Source organism: Stegostoma tigrinum, chromosome 23, assembly GCF_030684315.1.
Source record: "Stegostoma tigrinum isolate sSteTig4 chromosome 23, sSteTig4.hap1, whole genome shotgun sequence".
NCBI classification, from domain to species: domain Eukaryota; kingdom Metazoa; phylum Chordata; class Chondrichthyes; order Orectolobiformes; family Stegostomatidae; genus Stegostoma; species Stegostoma tigrinum.
In genome coordinates this window covers 35,787,521-35,805,843 of record NC_081376.1, presented here as the reverse complement: position 1 = coordinate 35,805,843, position 18,323 = coordinate 35,787,521, and the positions used below count along the sequence as shown (strand labels likewise).

At 40.6% G+C, this 18,323-nt stretch overlaps 1 protein-coding gene across 4 annotated transcripts in view; it reads right to left on the bottom strand.

Annotated features, from left to right (window-relative positions):
- Window positions 1-18,323, bottom strand: part of trrap (transformation/transcription domain-associated protein) — a 225,520-nt gene that overhangs the window by 180,842 nt on the left and 26,355 nt on the right. For all 4 annotated transcript variants that reach the window (XM_059654068.1, XM_059654070.1, XM_059654069.1 and 1 more), the window contains exons 18-23: window positions 15,609-15,774; window positions 14,924-15,180; window positions 11,905-12,105; window positions 3,339-3,490; window positions 1,200-1,399; window positions 221-438 (exon numbers count right to left, since the gene is read on the bottom strand). In XM_059654068.1, the coding sequence (XP_059510051.1) occupies window positions 221-438; window positions 1,200-1,399; window positions 3,339-3,490; window positions 11,905-12,105; window positions 14,924-15,180; window positions 15,609-15,774 (1,194 nt within the window). The remainder of the gene's footprint in view (window positions 1-220; window positions 439-1,199; window positions 1,400-3,338; window positions 3,491-11,904; window positions 12,106-14,923; window positions 15,181-15,608; window positions 15,775-18,323) is intronic.

The window sequence follows — 18,323 nt, the reverse complement described above, 5'->3', positions numbered from 1 at the left end:
ACAAATAAGCTGCTGCATTTGGTACATTATAAATGGTTTCATTTCAAAACCATACAACTGAATGATAAAATCTTTGGCATATTTCAGGTTGTGAAAGGTGCTTTATAAATACAAGTTCTTGACGTCCATTTTAGATTATTTGCCATGAGTTGTAACTTAAAAACGATCATGCTTTAATGGCTTTGTTCAACATGACTGTCAGAAATACAGAAGTACCTACCCGCTCCTTTGAGCCTAGGATTATGCTGGCTACATCAAAGATAACAGCTAGAGCCACTTCTCCTATTTTGCAGAGCTCTTTTTCCTCATAAGCCATGCAAATAGCTATAGCATCGATAAGCACAAGTGGGTCCATTCCTTTCGATCCATTTTCTTCACTGTGGAACATGGCTGTGCTTGGCTGACTGCCTACTTGGTAACACTGGAGCAAGAAGGGGCCTGGGGAACATAACCAAAGATTTTTAAACTACACGTCACACTGAGTAAAAACACAAAATTATAAGCTCCAAAAAAAAAAGAACTTGTGTAATTTATACATTAGTGTAGACAATAAAGGAGTCAGCATATTTTTACAAAAGGTGCAAGTTAGACTCCATCACATCTCCACCAAGCATTGCATTCCTTTAATGCAAGTATTTGCTCAAGGTATATTATTTGCTCCTTTCTCTCAAATGTTGTTTGTGGGAGTGCACTACATCCAAACTAATTTTATTTCCCAGATTACAACAGTGGCTACACTTCAGAAGGACTTGATTGGTTGTGAAGTGCTTTGGGACATCCTGAAGTCTTATATCTTTCCTAGCTTAAGGTGGAAGCTAAATTGCTTAAAAAATGGCTGTATATACAATCAAGTGACAAAAAAAAGTTTCTGAGCAGAAGTATTATTAAAAACTGAAAGTACTTTTCTGAAATAAAGATAAAACGTACAAAATGGTTTGTATTAAATGGCATTTAAAGTATCATTTTCAACTTTTTATAAAAATGTCTTGTGATCCAAATTCGACTGGGTTGACAAAGTCCCCAGTGGACTCTATAATCCATTACCGCATTTGTGAATTATGATTAGAATTTCACACTTGTGAACTAAACCAGAGCACTCTCCTCCATTCAGTTCTAGAAGAGTTTATTTTCTTTGCTTACAGTAGCTTCAGAAAGACCTCAGTTCAATATCAACAATGTAGAAGGTGATATTTACTCACCACACTGTTGAGCTACTGCCACCATGGTGTAGTGACGGATTAAACTGGCCACAAAAGGCAGAGCACTAGGCCGTAGGTCTTTAATGACAGCTGACATAAACGCTCCTGTCAAAGCCTGTTCAAATGTTTTACGAGCAGGTGTGTCTTGTGCTTTGTAACGGTGCGATATAATTACGCTTGGTATTGCCTTCTCTGTGAAGCTGAAAGACAAAATGGAATTAATTTGAGAAAACCACTCACTGCATTATTAACAAGTCAACCATGAAAATCTCACAGCAGGTAGAAGAGTTTATTTCACATTTTGATAGAGCTGATCCAATTCAATTACTCCATTTTAATACTGTCAGCAACTGACCACAAATAAGATGGATGGTTCAATTTCATTATAGCTATTTAGGGCCAGCTGCTGCGAATAAGGCAAATGTGCTCCAAATGCTGACAATCAAATGCAATTATTGACTGACGTTTCAATATTTACAGTGTGCTGTGCTCAAGCCATTTCATTTGATTTTGAAAGGCTGAAATATTAAATCAATTTGGCAACAAAGAATGCTATTATAGCAAGATTGAGAAATGCGTATGCTGCTGCCCTTATCATTTGATAGATTTTGGTATCACCTTTATAAAGGAGTGTTGTTCCTCTTGTGGATTTCTACCACTTAGCATGGTTCAGTGGGCATGTTATTCTTTACACTTCAACCAAGTGCCTAGATTACAGGCGACTTTCAGGCAAATTTCTGGTGGATTTTCAGCCAGGGTGGATCGGTGACTGACCGACTGACCAACAGAGAGACACGCACACATACACGCACCTCACCACCACACCTACCCACGCCAATTGGGGACTTCCAGTTAACCACGAGAGGTAACTGAACTCAAGCAATGCTTTCCTAAAAATAAGGGTTCAAAAGGCCATTTGTAGCACTCATTTGTGATTCCCTGACTGGAATCGGCAGCAAGCATGAATCAAGTCCAAGACATTTTCTTTACGGCTGAGCTGCTTGTTTGTTAAGCAACCTATGCTACTTGACAAGTTTATGTCAGACAAGTCCAACATCGGTCTTTAGAAAAAGTCTTTGTGTTTCCTTTAAAAAATTTCTGGAATTGTTGAAATGTAAGATTTATTTTTCATTTCTAATCACTAAATTGACCAAATGAAGACTGGCACCTAACATGCAAACAATTCTTAACAGCAGGTTGCAAAAGCTCCATTGAGTCTCCTCCAACAGAAATTTACATTAAAGTTGAATTTTATCCTGGCACCTCAGTGTAATTCAACAACCATCATTCAATCAGGAGCCAGCCTCAGCATATACAACACAGTCATGCTCACATTGGATACCCCAAAATGACAGTTATAGCTGGCACAACCTGTGCTCTTTCATTTATGGAAAATCCCGTAAGTTCACTTATTAGAGGAAGCAAGCATTGAATCACTGACATTGGAGCGGTCAAATGGTGCCCTCCATCACCTTGTACTCACCAACTCATCAGAAGATATTCTGGCATGTAATTGCTTCAAGAGTCCCAACAGTGAGACAGTTGCCATAATTATAAAGCTACCATAATAATTAAATCAAAATTTAATTTGCTGGCAGGAGGCCAAGAGGCATACAATTTGACTGCTGTGTCTAGAAATATACTGTTCAATGAACCTGGCCAAAGGCAAAAAGGAGTGATAAACATGTTAACGTAAATCAGTGTAATTATGCTCATCATCTACCCTAGAATCAGTGATTCTAAGTTATAGAGGAAATCATAACAAAAATGAAAGTAGACTCTTTGATTAATTTCTACAGAGCAAAAAGAACACAAGTAGAATATCAAACAGACACCTAAGACTGCTCCACTATTCAACACCATCATACGAGCAGATATAAAATTACGAGCAGGCCATTCAGCCTCTCAACCCTGGTCCACCATTCTGTAAAATCGTGGCTGTTTCAATAAGATTGTGGCCTCAATTCTATTCGATTTTCTGCTTCAAAAATGGTTTCCCAAATTTTCTCTATATAGAGGAGCTTTCAAATAGGTATCCCTTTCATACTAAAGATTCCTGTGTAAAGAGAAACTGTCTAATATGCATCTAATGATGAATTTTTGTATTCAATTTATAAACTAAATCTCTGCTATACTTACTTTGGATGGGCAAGTAGTTGGTATAACGAATGCTTATTGTCATCCAAGCTCATCATTGCCACCAAAAAGCATTTGATAACTTCCCAAGCCTGGCGGCGATAATATGGCTCAGTGTTGGCACTCTTCAGACAATCCAAAGCAGTTTCAATTGCCTAGAATAAAACCACACAAAAATCAAAACAATTTCAAAGTTCCATCCCATGGCCCAATGAAATTTCATTAAACTGTAGAATTTTAAGATGTGTACAATACATTTAAGCTTAGTTAAACGAACAGCTGCCCCTGCATACAAGAGCAGATATTCTTCTAGATTGTCAGACTGGTGGACTGCATTTGACAAACTCAGGAGTAATTTACTATTAAATCAACTTACGGCACATATAGTAAGGAATTTTTAATCACTTCAGAAACAGTTCTGACGTTCAAGTGGGACAAAACCCTGGAGCACCATCTCTAGTTAAATGCATTGATTTGGCTATATGCAACACAGCAACATATTCATCCTACATTCATTGTTTTCCTTTCAAGTATCCTTTTTTATACAGGACGTATATGATTCGTTTATCTGATTTTCGAAGAAGGTTTTCTTCTCTCGATAGATCCTCTTGATGAAACACAGGGTGGCCATTTCAAAGAGACTGATTTAAAGCAGACTCCATGACAGCACAATAATTCACGTGAGTATAAGCTTATTTTTAATGTTGAAAATACCTCTGCATTTCCTGCAGTTGGTCAATTTACAGCAAGGACAATGACAGTTCACTGCTTTGTCCCAGAGGCCAAATACGATGTGAAAGTTGAAGTGCTTTTGGGTTGAATAATCTTCTAAAATCCATTTCAAATATTAACTCACTTGAAGAACCACTGTTCAAGCCAAATTATTCAGCTCCAATGGGGGCTCAGGCTGCACTACAACTTGACAAAACAAAATCCACATTTGCTGAAGCTTTGATACAGATGCTTCTTTCCACTCTTGGATGAGACATAGTTCTAAACAAGTTCACTTTTATCCCCAAAGATAACCCTAGAATGATCGTTAAATCAAGCAAAGCACCATTGTCATTCTGATCAATTGCTTGAAATAGAAATAATCTATTGAACTGAAGTGGAATTTTTCTTTAACAGTAATATGAGCCACCTGATGAATAACTTAACCTGTGATTGTATGCTATTTATTTGCCAAATATCGTTACCCCACTTGCATGCTGGGATGAATCCTGCCTTTTTAGTAGCTCACTGCTCAGTATTTAGCTTACAATATAAAAGTACAATATAAAATACTAAGATAATAAAATGTGAGGCTGGATGAACACAGCAGGCCAAGCAGCATCTCAGGAGCACAAAAGCTGACGTTTCGGGCCTAGACCCTTCATCAGAGAGGGGGATGGGGAGAGGGAGCTGGAATAAATAGGGAGAGAGGGGGAGGCGGACCGAAGATGGAGAGTAAAGAAGATAGGTGGAGAGAGTATAGGTGGGGAGGTAGGGAGGGGATAGGTCAGTCCAGGGAAGACGGACAGGTCAAGGAGGTGGGATGAGGTTAGTACATCCATTGTACCCGGTGCGGCTTCCTCTACATTGGGGAAACCAAGGGGAGGCTTGGAGACCGCTTTGCAGAACACCTCCGCTCAGTTCGCAACAAACAACTGCACCTCCCAGTCGCAAACCATTTCCACTCCCCCTCCCATTCTCTAGATGACATGTCCATCATGGGCCTCCTGCACTGCCACAATGATGCCACCCGAAGGTTGCAGGAACAGCAACTCATATTCCGCCTGGGAACCCTGCAGCCATATGGTATCAATGTGGACTTCACCAGTTTCAAAATCTCCCCTTCCCCTACTGCATCCCTAAACCAGCTCAGTTCGTCCCCTCCCCCCACTGCACCACACAACCAGCCCAGCTCTTCCCCCCCACCCACTGCATCTCAAAACCAGTCCAACCTGTCTCTGCCTCCCTAACCGGTCCTTCCTCTCACCCATCCCTTCCTCCCACACCAAGCCGCACCCCCAGCTACCTACTAACCTCATCCCACCTCCTTGACCTGTCCGTCTTCCCTGGACTGACCTATCCCCTCCCTACCTATCTTCTTTTCTCTCCATCTTCGGTCCGCCTCCCCCCCTCTCCCTATTTATTCCAGCTCCCTCTCCCCATCCCCCTCTCTGAAGAAGGGTCTAGGCCCAAAACGTCAGCTTTTGTGCTCCCGAGATGCTGCTTGGCCTGCTGTGTTCATCCAGCCTCACATTTTATTATCTTGGAATTCTCCAGCATCTGCAGTTCCCATTATCTCTGATATAAAATACTAGTTCATTTAGAAAAGGCCCAGGTGAAATGCTCTGCACGCCACATCAAATACACTGCCAATAACTCATTCCTGATCTACTTTTTAAAGAGAAATATCAGTATAAATTCCAAATGTGTTTTAGTCAAATTATTCAGCCCTAGATTATTGTAATTTAGCATAGGTTGAAGCGCCATATCCAAAGCTTTGACTGGATATATGGATAACACAATCTCTCACACATGATTTTTAAAAGAAAACACCAAAAGCAAGAAAGTCTGACCTGCATTTCTACAGCATCTTTCAGTGCCTCAGGGAGGTCTCAAAGCATTCTACAGTCAATGAAGTGCTTTTGAAGTGTAGTTACTATTGTTATTTAGGAAATACAGCAGCCAATTTGCAGACAGTGAGCTCCTACAAACAGTAACGTGATAGCAACCAACTAGCGTTTGTGAGCAGGGCTGTTCTTCAAAATAATACCATGGCACCTTTGTGTCCAACAGGGGGAAAGACATAACATTGGTTTAACGCCTCATCCAAAAGACGACAGCTCAACAGGGCAGCATATCCTCAGGAACTGCACAGAGGCTCACCATTGATTTTGCATTCGGTTATGGAATGGGACTCAAATTTAACCATATGACTGACAGACAAGAGTGCTACTCAGTGATAGCGCAAGACTCAAATTCCAAGCATTATGTTATTCGTCAATGAAACAGCAATGGAAAATTGATTTGGTTCGTCATAAACGAGAAATTTCATGATGCTGGCTGTAAACTGAAAAACAATTCACCTATACATTACTTTAATAATTTCATATTAACTTTGTAAACTGACTGTTGCAAGTAACTGTGCTATTGAAAGGCAAACAATTTGTCGAGGAAAATATTTTTAGACTATCATTCCTAAAATTAACGATCAGACCTAATCACCAACTTTGATTAAAGTCCATTTCACTCCATCGTCAAGACTTATCTACAGACCACTTAAGTGAGACCACATGAACACAGTAAAAATGAAAAATATATTTTTAACCAAAAATGCTTATTGTAACATGCAAACAACCCTTCAAGCTACAAGCATGAGTCAGACAATATATCTTTTAAACACAATCAGAATACCACTAAACAAAAATGACTGGCCTACCAGCACCAACTCAATGTTTACAGGCTATGCATTATCCATCTACTTTTAAAGTAGCATGCCTAAAATATTAAACACAAATGTCTTTTTAGAATTCTGTTCTCGAATGCCACATATTTATTACAGCAATTTACAAGGAGTAGTACTTCCAATCACCTATTTCAGCTCAAAGCTTGCTCACGGAATATGAAAGGCAAAATTCTAAATCAGCTTTCCAAGCTGAACACATCGCTTTTATAGCAAAATGACATTTCCTTGGCAGCACAATGAATGAATGAATGAAAGAAAGAAAGAATGAACGAGCAAACATCTGAATGAATATGTACTGTTGTGTTACAATATTATGGTATATACTTATGACCACCTTTTCGGGGCAGGTTGCTTTTCCATTTTATTCTTCTGTATCATTATAAACAAACTCAAGAAACATACACAAGCACTAAGTACCACTCACCCAGAACATTGGGACAACATTGCGTTGAAGAAAGAAAATGACATGGATCACAGACACAGATTCCTTAGCTTGTATTTGATTGAATTGTCTAATAATGACAAAATTGTGTGTCAGAACCAACAGCGTGGTTAGATGCACTAAGAAACTAACTGCAACACCACTGTTAAAAGTGTGTTTTGAAATAAAACAACAACGTGAAACATTCTGCAATCCAGAGGAAGGGAGTCAAACAGGTTTATTGATTTAATTTCACTTTCATTACCTTACGATTTTAAATGCTATACCTTTACAAACAAGTTAACGCAAAACTGGTATGGGTGTTATAGCTATGAAACGCTCTCAAAGTTTTAAAAATGAATGTTTACCATTGTAAACACTTTTGACTTTCACAAGTGATTTACATTTTCCTCAGTTTCAAAACAGGGGGTGCTCTTCACTTTTACTCCCTGGCATACCAAGCTAAAGCACAGCACAAGTACGAAAAATTAACTTCCCAGAAGAACTACTGTTAATTTTAAATTTTGGAAGGAATGCTGTCTGCTTATATAACTGATCAACTGACTCAATATTTCTGACACTGAATTTAGCAAAACACATGACAATTTTGTCATCCATTGCTCTTACAAAATGTCAAAATGATGCAACATGGCAGTAATTCACAACTTTAAGATTCTATGACTGTAAAATCCCCAATCCTGTCCCAAGTGCCCTTTGCCAAATTAGCATTTTCACAGAAATATCTATTCCACATTACAGCATTGATTACATTTCAAAAAAGGTACTCCATTGAGTATGAAGCAACATCATTGAAAGATGTCACAATGTTTGATACCATTTATTTCTAAAAGTAAAATATCTTTCAGTGCTTTTTATTAAAACAGTCAAGCTCCAAACGCAGTGAAGCTGTGCAAATTAGAAAGGCATCACGTCACATTCCATAGTTTCGGCCAAATTAATTGATTGCAGTAAGGGCACAACTGGATGAGACACCACCTGATCAGACAACCAGTCATCCATCACCCACTAGTCAGGGCACATGCATGAAACATGACTAACTGAAGAATAAGTGCCTGGGCAATCAACATTTCACACAAAGTCCACAGAAAAACCATGCATCAGTAAGACAGGAAGAAATGAGAGTGGCACAGTGGCTAGCACTGCTGCCTCACAGCGACAGGAACCCAGGTTCAACTCCACCCTCAAGCAACTGTCTGTGTGGGGTGTGCACATTCTCCCCATGTCGGCATGGGTTTCCTCTGGGTGCTCCAGTTTCCTCCCATAGTCCAAAAATGTGCAGGCTATGTGGATTGGCCATGCTAAATTGTCCATAGTGTTGAGGGATGTGTAGATTAGGTGGGTTATTTTTTTTTGGGGGGGGGGGGGGAGGTGAAAAATCAGTCTGCGTGGGATGCTCTTAGAGTCAGTGTGCCGAAGGGCCTGTTTTCACACTGGGGATCCTAAGAGGTGAAATAGCACGCTGTTTAAAAGGACAATGTCAATTCAGTTTTAAAAATTCACAACATACTTCATGATTCACCAACTGTACTGTTCAGTCACTTGATAATACTTTTTCAGCACAGCTTTTTTTAAAACTGTTTATTTACTATTTCTGTAAAGTAGCTGATGAATGTGAATAAACTATAAAAATAATCCTACAGCCACCACACCATTTCTTTACCACCAATTGTAAATTTTTGGGGTGTTTCATTTATTTTTTAAACTTTCATTAATTAGAATTGTGTTACAATGTAAACAGTGGGCACATAAGAGTTTCAGTGAAGATAGGGAAAAATTGGCAGCATAAAAATGTGCAATTAATCAAAAACATTGCATGTTGAAGGGAAATGTTACAAGTGGAAGTAAAGCAGTTAAAGGATACACAACTCGTGATGAGTTTTTAAAAAGGTCACAAGTTAGGGAACAAACTGTCTCCCTGCAAACCCATTCCTGCTGCAGGATTCCTTCCATTTTCAAAATGGCCCAAGACACAAGAAAACAAAGCACTGCCCGATCATATTGAGTGCATGCACCGAAATAGGTCAGTCATTTTCTTGTTCCTCCAGTTCTAAAAGCTGCATTTCACAGGATTTTATAGTAATTTGGCCTAGGTATATAAATGCTTTTTAATCTTTTGATTTACACAAACACTACGGCTCCACTTATTCGGAAGGTCTCTGCTGTATGGCTCATAAGGTATACAGACAGAGCCTGAGTCAACTCGCTTCCAAGTTATTCCTGTTTTTCTGCGGGCAAGTGACCAGTCACTACCAGCTGTCAACACGGTGGTTAGCAGTCTCACCTCAAAACACAAGGTTGTGGATTCAAGTTCCACTCCACAGGCCAGAGCACATAATCTAGGATGACACTCCCAGTATAGTACCGGTAGACACTATATTGTCAGGTATTATCTTTGAAATGAGATGTTAAAACCAAGACTCACTAATCCCCTCAGGTAGATAAAACTGATCTTGTAGCACTATTTCAAAATCTATCATCAGGGGAGTTCTGCCACAGTGCCCTGGTCAATATTTATCCCTCAAGTACCGTTTAAATCACATGATCATTTATCTAAATGTCATTCCTACATCCTACATTACAACTGCAACTACACTTAAAAAGTATTCAGTGGCTGTAAAGTGCTTTAGAACATCCAATGGACAAAAAAAGGCCCTAAAGAAATATAGAGATAGCAAGGTGTAGAGCTGGATGAACACAGCAGGTGAAGCAGCAGCTTAGGAGCAGGAAAGCTGACGTTTCAGGCCCAGACCCTTCATCAGAAAAATGATAAAGGGTCTGGGCCTGAAACGTCAGCGTTCCTGCTCCTAAGCTGCTGCTTCGCCTGCTGTGTTCATCCAGCTCTACACCTTGTTATCTCAGATGCTCCAGCATCTGCAGTTCCAATTATCCCTAAAGAAATATTCTCTCTTTCATTAACTAGACAACATGGATTTAGGAAACAAAAACAGAGATTGGTGGAAAAGCTCAGCAGGTCTGGCAGCACCTGCAGGGAGAAACAGAATTAGAGTTTCAGGTCAAATGATCTTTCCTCAGACCTTCTGTGTTGTGTTCATGTTTTGAGGGAGGGTCACTCAACCCAAAATGTTAACTGATTTCTCTCCACAGATGCTGCCAGACCTGAGCTTTTCCAGCAATCTATATTTTTGTTTAAATTACAGCATCTGCAGTTCTTCTTCTTTTTATGGACCGGGAATACATTTTTCTTACAACTCAGTAAGATAGGATATTTCCCAATACTACTGCTATACCCAGTTCTTGTCTCACTGTGGTAGTGTATTGAATACTAGAGACATATTGCTGCATGAAATAAATTAATAATGTACTGCTGTTTAAACAGTGCCATCAAGTGGCTACAATCAATGTGACAGGATTTTCAATGCATGTAGGGTACACAGGTAACTTAGAAACCCCATAAAATGCTTTTTGGGCCATTGTCTTTAAACAATAAAGTTCTCAGGAAAAAGGTTGAGAGTGAAGTGAAGTGGAAAGATTTCAAGGTGGTGAAGAAGGGTCTAGGCCCGAAACATCAGCTTTTGTGCTCCTGAGCCTGCTGTGTTCATCCAGCCTCACATTTTATTGTCTTGGATTCTCCAGCATCTGCAGTTCCCATTATCACAGATTTCAGGAAGTGTTTGGAGGACAAAAAAACAGGTAGTCCAACTATATATCTGTAACTTGACCGAAAGCAGCTCCCATCTAAACCTAAATCAACATGTGACAGAGCACCCAAGTTCAACCACTGATGATGCAAGAGAACTATCACGTGTACAACTTCCTACAAATGCAAAAATCTCAATGATTCCTCAACATTACTGCAACAGAACAGCATACAAGTTTGGAGCTCAATTAAGTGGAGAGAATGCAGAAGGAAGGGTATTAGAAACAAAATCAGTGAATCATAACAATTGGAAAAAAAAATAATTTCACAAGAGCCCGGATATCACGTGAGAAATCAATGCCTTGTCAAATATTTCAGATATCTACAAGCCAGCATAATTTGAGGAGATATGTGTATTAAAACACAAGTTCTTTAACTTTGGCTGGGCACTCAGCTGCTCGACAGGGTAGTTATGCTGAAAGAGAGAGAAAGTGAGCTACGGTGAGAATCACAGACATAAAAAGACAGACAGAACAATATGTATTTCTACCGCACGTTTCATGACCTCAGGATATACCAGACTGCAGAATAACCAATGAGACCTTACTGAAGTAAACATGACATTGAATACACGCAGCAAGGTCCCACAAACAGCAATCAGAAATTGACCAAATCATCAGTTTTTGTGATGTTATTTGAAGGATAAATATCATCTAACAGACCCAAGAGTACTTCTCTGCTCTTCCTTAAACGTTGTTCTATGGGACCACTTACATCCACCTTAAAAAGGAGACTTGTGCCTTGATTTACCATCTCTCCAAAAGGCAGCACCCTCCAAGAGAGCAGCACCCTCTGTATATCAGTACTGAACTGATCAGCCTGGGCTTTGGGCTCAAATCCCTGGAGTGGGTCTAGAACCTGCTGATTCAGAGATCAGAGCTACCAAATGAGTCACAGTTTACAATGAACTAGCAGGCTTTCCAATCTATAGCATGACGGTCACCATGATAAAACCAAAAATCTAATGATGTACAAAATCATTTTCTATTCGTTCTCAAGATTGTGCAAGCCTCACCTTCTCCATAGGAAGTTGGATAGATGCCTTACAGTCAGAAAACTCAGCAGTAATACTTGGTCCCTGTACTTCGGTGACAACATACTGCAGTTTCTGAGACTCCTTTAACATCTTCCGGTTGCTTCCACCAAATTTGCCCAGGACACGGTAGGCCACATGGGAGATACTGTCAGCTGGGTTACGTAAGGTACGCCATAAAGCCTGTCCAAAAACATTTTAAGAAACATAATTCTTCAAACTAAACTATGATATAGAATTCATTATAGCTACAGCATATGTAGTCTGGCATTTATTCAAATATTGGAGGAACAAAAGTGCAACAAGAAACATCAGGGGTCAGCACAGCAGCCTCACAGAACCAGGGATCCTTTTCAGCCTTGGGTGACAGTCAGTGTGAAGTTTGCACATTCTCCTTGTGTCTGCGTGGGTTTCTTGCACATGCTCTAGTTTCCTCCCGTAGTCCAAAGATCTGCAAGCTAGGTAGATTAGCATGCTAAATTGCCCACAGTGTCCAGATATATGCAGGTTAGATGAGTTAGCCATGGTAAAATCCCCATGTGGAGTTAAGCAGATTAGGGGATTGGGGGGGGAGCGTTGGTTCAGGCCAGGATGCTCTTCAGACTCAACGGGCCAAACGACTTGGCTCACTTGAGGATTCTGAAATTCTGCCAATCTCAGACTCCAGAGTAATTTGTGGGCCTGAAGGCTTACAGTATCTGTTGACTGGAAAGTGTCCCCAAGAATAGAATATAATCTTCTAACAATGGATGACAGAAGATTGAGGCAAAACAAATAGAAGAAATCATTCAGCCCATTATGTCTATGCTACTTCATTCAATAACTGATCCATTCAACACCATCTTCCTGTCCTTTCTCCAAAGCATTTCAATTTACATTCTCCTCCTGACTCAACCTTCAAACATCCATGGAGTATTTTTCTGAATTCACTTATTCAATTCAGTGAAGCAAAAATCCTTTCTTTGGAAAATGAAGCAAAATCAGGCCATAGCTTCGATAAAGCACTTTGAAAACAGTTATTGAAAGGACAGTGTTCATGAGGCAAACAGCCATTTTCCACTCAACATTCATTGAGAGTTCATATAATTGTAAAATTAACATCTTTAAATTGTGCCTTTCTAAACTAGCAACTTTATAATACACATAGTCTAGCCTGAGATCCTGATTATAAACCTGGGCTCCTTAAATCTGCATTCCTTCCTGAGGAAAAAATAAATTAAACTCCTAAATTAGAAAAGCTTCTATCATACTCAAAATGTTCTTTACAAATAACTATGTTGCTCCAAATGACTCTTCAGTTGCAATTACAACACAGTCAGAGATTTGAAAAGTGCTGCCATCCAGCAAATTAACTGTTATTGTGACCATTCGATGTTATTTACTGTATCTCATGTATTCAGATGGCATTTAATTCTCTTTGAAGCTCAGGAGTTTGTAATTCTGAACAGCAAACTCCATTAAAGGCAATAAAAATTACAACAGCAAGTAGCATTGCCAAAAGCATTACAGCAGGAGTTTCAACTGCACAACAGTTTAATTTGTGACATCCATTTTCTTCTCCCAGAGTGTCTCCTGTTTGACTTTGGGGTTGTTGAGGGGAGGGGATCCATGGATATCTCAACATTAAATAGTTCATTTATCGCAAGCTATCTCAAATTTCCATAATAAACTAGGCATCCCATGACATGTAATCAAATTTTGGTTTTTGAACAGGTAACAAGAGCAAGAACAAAAAGTGGCAAAAGAAAGAATCTCTGAAAAGCTAACAGTGTTCCTGTGCAAAGCAACAGGCTGAAATGACCATAGGAAAGATACAACTGCTCTTCCATGGCCACAAAAGTCAACAAAAATGACTGTAGAAATTCTGATCAAAGCGCAGTGACCTGAAATGTCAATTTGGTCTCTACTGATGTTAAGCATAGATAGAGGATTGCCTAGTTGACACAAAAAACTAAATGGGCAAAAATAGATCATTTTAGGTTGGCAAACTGCAAATTATAAACTGACACTAGGAACTCAATAACTTAAAAGCTATTTTAATGACTTGGGTGAAAGAACAGATTGTATTTTCGCCAAACTTGTTGACGGTGCAGAGATTGGTAGGAAAGCACGTTATGAAGAGAAAACAAAATCTTCAACAGGAAAGTGCTCTACTGCAGTGAGCAGTGAATGTTTATACAAGTCAAGACTGAGAACGTGAAAAGTAATAAGGAAATGCGTCATACATACGATACTTGAGTTACAGAAAGAATCATCAGGACAGAACTACCAGACTTATTTTCTGAGAAGGAAATAACAAATATAGGGTTGATGCATGACAGAATCATACGCTTGCTCGAGATCAATAGCCTGAATGGCAAAAAAAGCCGAGATAAAGATGGGAGAATTTTTTTAAGCAAAGTGTTATGATATACTGAAATGTTCTGCTTGAGAGGAAAGCAGATTCAATAATAACTCTCAAAAGGGAACTAGATATATGCTTGAAAAGGAAAAAAATGCAGCGTTATAAAAAGGAAAGGACCAGAAGGCCCAAGTGATCAAAAGGTAAACAAGCCATTTAACTGAATGCATGAGGTGGTGGTCTTTCTGTAATGATTCAGTGAATCTTCCCTAGGTATGAAAGACTCTTTCGAACAGCTAAAATTAGCATGATAATTTGAATTGCCTCCGCTTAGCTAAATGATTCAACTATTAACATACAGCAAATCAAGGAGTATAAATTTTAGCAGATACACATTCCCTAATGTATTACGGTGTGGAGCTGGAGGAATACCGCAGGCCAGGCAGCTTCAGAGGAGCAGAAAAGCTGACGTTTCAGGTCGGGACCCTTCTTCAGAAAATTCAGATTTTCTGAAGAAGAGTCTTGACCCGGAACGTCAGCTTTCCCGCTCCTCTGATGCTGCCTGGCCTACTGTTTTCCTCCAGCTCCACACTGTTATCTCAGACTCCAGCATTGGCAGTTCTTATTACCCCTAAATGTATTACACTGCCCCAGTTTTACCTGCATGAGCTCAGCTCGCACTGGTTGGATATGATCATACAAAAAATCAGGCTGCAAGTTGTCAACGCACAGTTCCAGTGTCCGCAGGCCCTGACTGACCAAGGTCTGAGAACCATTAAGCGCAGATACCAATGGGTCCATCAACATTGGCAGATAAGGCAAGAGGGAGCTGAGTCGGACGGGCACGGTTAAACACAGTTCGACAAAAAGATCTTTCATGTGTTGTTTATGCAGGCCACTCTGCAGCATATTCAGACCTGCAATAAAAACAGCTTGAGTATGACAACAACTATGTCTGCTACTTTATTCTGGTCTTATTTTCCAACAGGTGCTGTACAACTTTAGGAGCCAATGTTTAGCTTGCTAAACCTATACAGAGCCACAATAAATGTTCTGAACAATGCAAGTTAATTAAAAAAATTACGGATACTGAATCAGGAAAGGTTCTACTTCTATCCTTTAAATGTGGATTTTCTATCATTTGCAAGAGATACAATTTCAGCCCTGCACCTATAAGCTACAAAGCAGATTTAGGACTCAAGGGAATTATCTTCAATAAGGAGCATGCTTTAGCTATTGGTCATTTCAATTAAGCTCCTAAAATATTTTACCAAAGTTTAAAATGTATTGATTGAACTTGGGGTTATTTCATCAGTTAAACAGTCTAATGTAACTGCATTCTTACCTTGCAGCAGGTTAGGCAGTAATGGCAGAAACTCTTGATACAGAAGATCGTGGCTGCCACCCCCGATGGATCGGAAAAGGGCTCGAAGCAACAGAAAGTAGTTGTACGGCTCCTTGGCTGTTTGAGCAAGTTCCATAGAACTGTTCACAATTTTGTGTAGATGTGGCTAAAATATAGCAGAATTTCAGGTTAGATGGTTTAGGGTCAGCACTTGTACAATTGGTAGCACTGTGTCTTGTGGGTTCAAGGCTTAGTCCAGAGATTTGAGAACAAAATCCAGACCAACACTACAGGTGCAGTGCTAAAGGATTGCTACCCCGTTTGAAGTCAGAGATAATGGGAACTGCAGATGCTGGAGAATCCAAGATAACAAAGTGTGGAGCTGGATGAACACAGCAGGCCAAGCAGCATCTTTGGAGCACAAAAGCTGACGTTTTGGGCCTAGACCCTTCATCAGAAAAGGGGGATGGGGAGAGGATTCTGAAATAAATAGGGAGAGGGGGAAGAGGTGGACTGAAGATAGATGGAGGAGAAGACAGGTGCAGAGGAGAGTATGGGTGGGGAGGTAGGGAGGGGATAGGTCAGTCCAGGGAGGACATACTGGTCAAGGGGGCGGGATGAGGTTAGTAGGTAGGAAATGGAGGTGCAGCTTGAGGTGGAAAGAGGGGATAGGTGAGAGCAAGATCAGGTTAGACAGGTGGGGACGGGCTGGGCTGGTTTTGGGATGCAGTGGGGGGTGGGGAGATTTTGAAGCTGGTGAAGTCAACGTTGATACCATTGGGTTGCAGGTTTCCCAAGCGGAATATGAGTTTCTGTTCCTGCAACCTACGGGTGGCATCATTGTGGCACTGCAGGAGGCCCAGGATGGACATGTCACCTAAGGAATGGGAGGGGGAGTTGAAATGGTTCGCGACTGGAAGGTGCAGTTGTTTACTGCAAACCGAGTGGGTGTTCTGCAAAGCGATCCCCAAGCCTCGCTTGGTTTCCCCAATGTAGAGAGAGCCACACCGTGTACAGTGGATGCAGTATACCACATTGGCAGATGTGCAGGTGAACATTTGCTTGATGTGGAAAGTCATCTTGGGGCCTGGGATGGGGGCGAGCTGCAGGAAGTGCGACACCTGCCCCCACACCTCCATCCCAGGCCCTAAGATGACTTTCCACATGAAGCAGATGTTCACCTGCACATCCGCCAATGTGGTATGCTGCATCCACTGTACACGGTGTGGCTTCCTCTACATTGGGGAAACCAAGTGAGGCTTGGGGATCGCTTTGCAGAACACCTACGCTCGGTTGGCAGTAAACAACTGCACCTCCCAGTCGCGAACCATTTCAACTCCCCCTCCCATTCCTTAGGTGACATGTCCATCCTGGGCCTCCTGCAGTGCCACAATGATGCTACCCGTAGGTTGCAGGAACAGAAACTCCTGTTCCGTTTGGGAAACCTGCAACCCAATGCTATCAATGTCAACTTCACCAGCTTCAAAATCTCCCCACCCACCAGTGCATCCCAAAACCAGCCCAGCCCGTCCCCACCTGTCTAACCTGATCTTCCTCTCACCTATCCCCTCCTCCCACCTCAAGCTGCACCTCCATTTCCTACCTACTAACCTCATCCCACCCCCTTGACCTGTCCATCCACCCTGGACTGACCTATCCCCTCCCTACATCCCCACCCATACTCTCCTCTGCACCTGTCTTCTCCTTCAGTCCGCCTCCGCCTCTCTCCCTATTTATTTCAGAATCCTCTCCCATCCCCCTTTTCTGATGAAGGGTCTAGGCCCAAAACATCAACTTTTGTGCTCCTAAGATGCTGCTTGGCCTGCTGTGTTCATCCAGCTCCACACTTTGTTACCCAGTTTGAGGTGCCGTCTTTTAAACAAGACATTAAACCAAAGCCCTGCCTGCCCCAATGGTGACGGCTTGTCTATCACAAAACATACAAAGACACACCCCACCCCAATTACTCAAGAAAGCCAGTTCCACAATTTAAAATAAAAGTTACTTCAGTGGAAAAAGTAGGCTCTCTTTTCAAAACCATGCCAATGCATTCACAAGAGACTTTTCATTACTCAGTTAATTTTCAAGGTTTAAACATCCATTGCTTAATTTAATGAAACAACATTAACGAACAGACCAAAAGGAATCCAAACATTTAAATTGGTGTTACAGCTCATTAAGTTCATTCGACCTTGAATTTTCTGACATGGGGAGAACAAGAGAAGAGAGATTTTTAATAAGATATTTTAAAAGGTGACCTTCATAGAGCAAAATCAGACGCTAAACCATTAATCACCAAGAAAAGTCACATTTCAAAACAGTCACCATTTCAAATCAGTCAAAATTCAATATATTTTTTCTGCATACAGAAGTATTCCAAAAATCAAACTAGAGCTTTGAATGACAGGAAGCATTTATTGTAATTACTCGAAGGGAAGGGAGAAGAAAAGGCCAAAAGTAAAACATGTTTGCCTACATAACGAAAGTTACAAATTGAATGCACATAGCTGCTGACTTCTGAAGGACTCTTGAATAATTGAATGATAAGACACAACATCTATTATCTGCAACGCGAGCTGGACTCCAAGGGCTAAAGTATCAGACAGTATAAATTAGGGGTCGTATTCCCTGGAATTCAGAAGACTAACAGAAAATTTGTGCAAACATTTCAAGATATTGTGGGAACTAAAAGGTACTCCCTATCTATCCTATTTC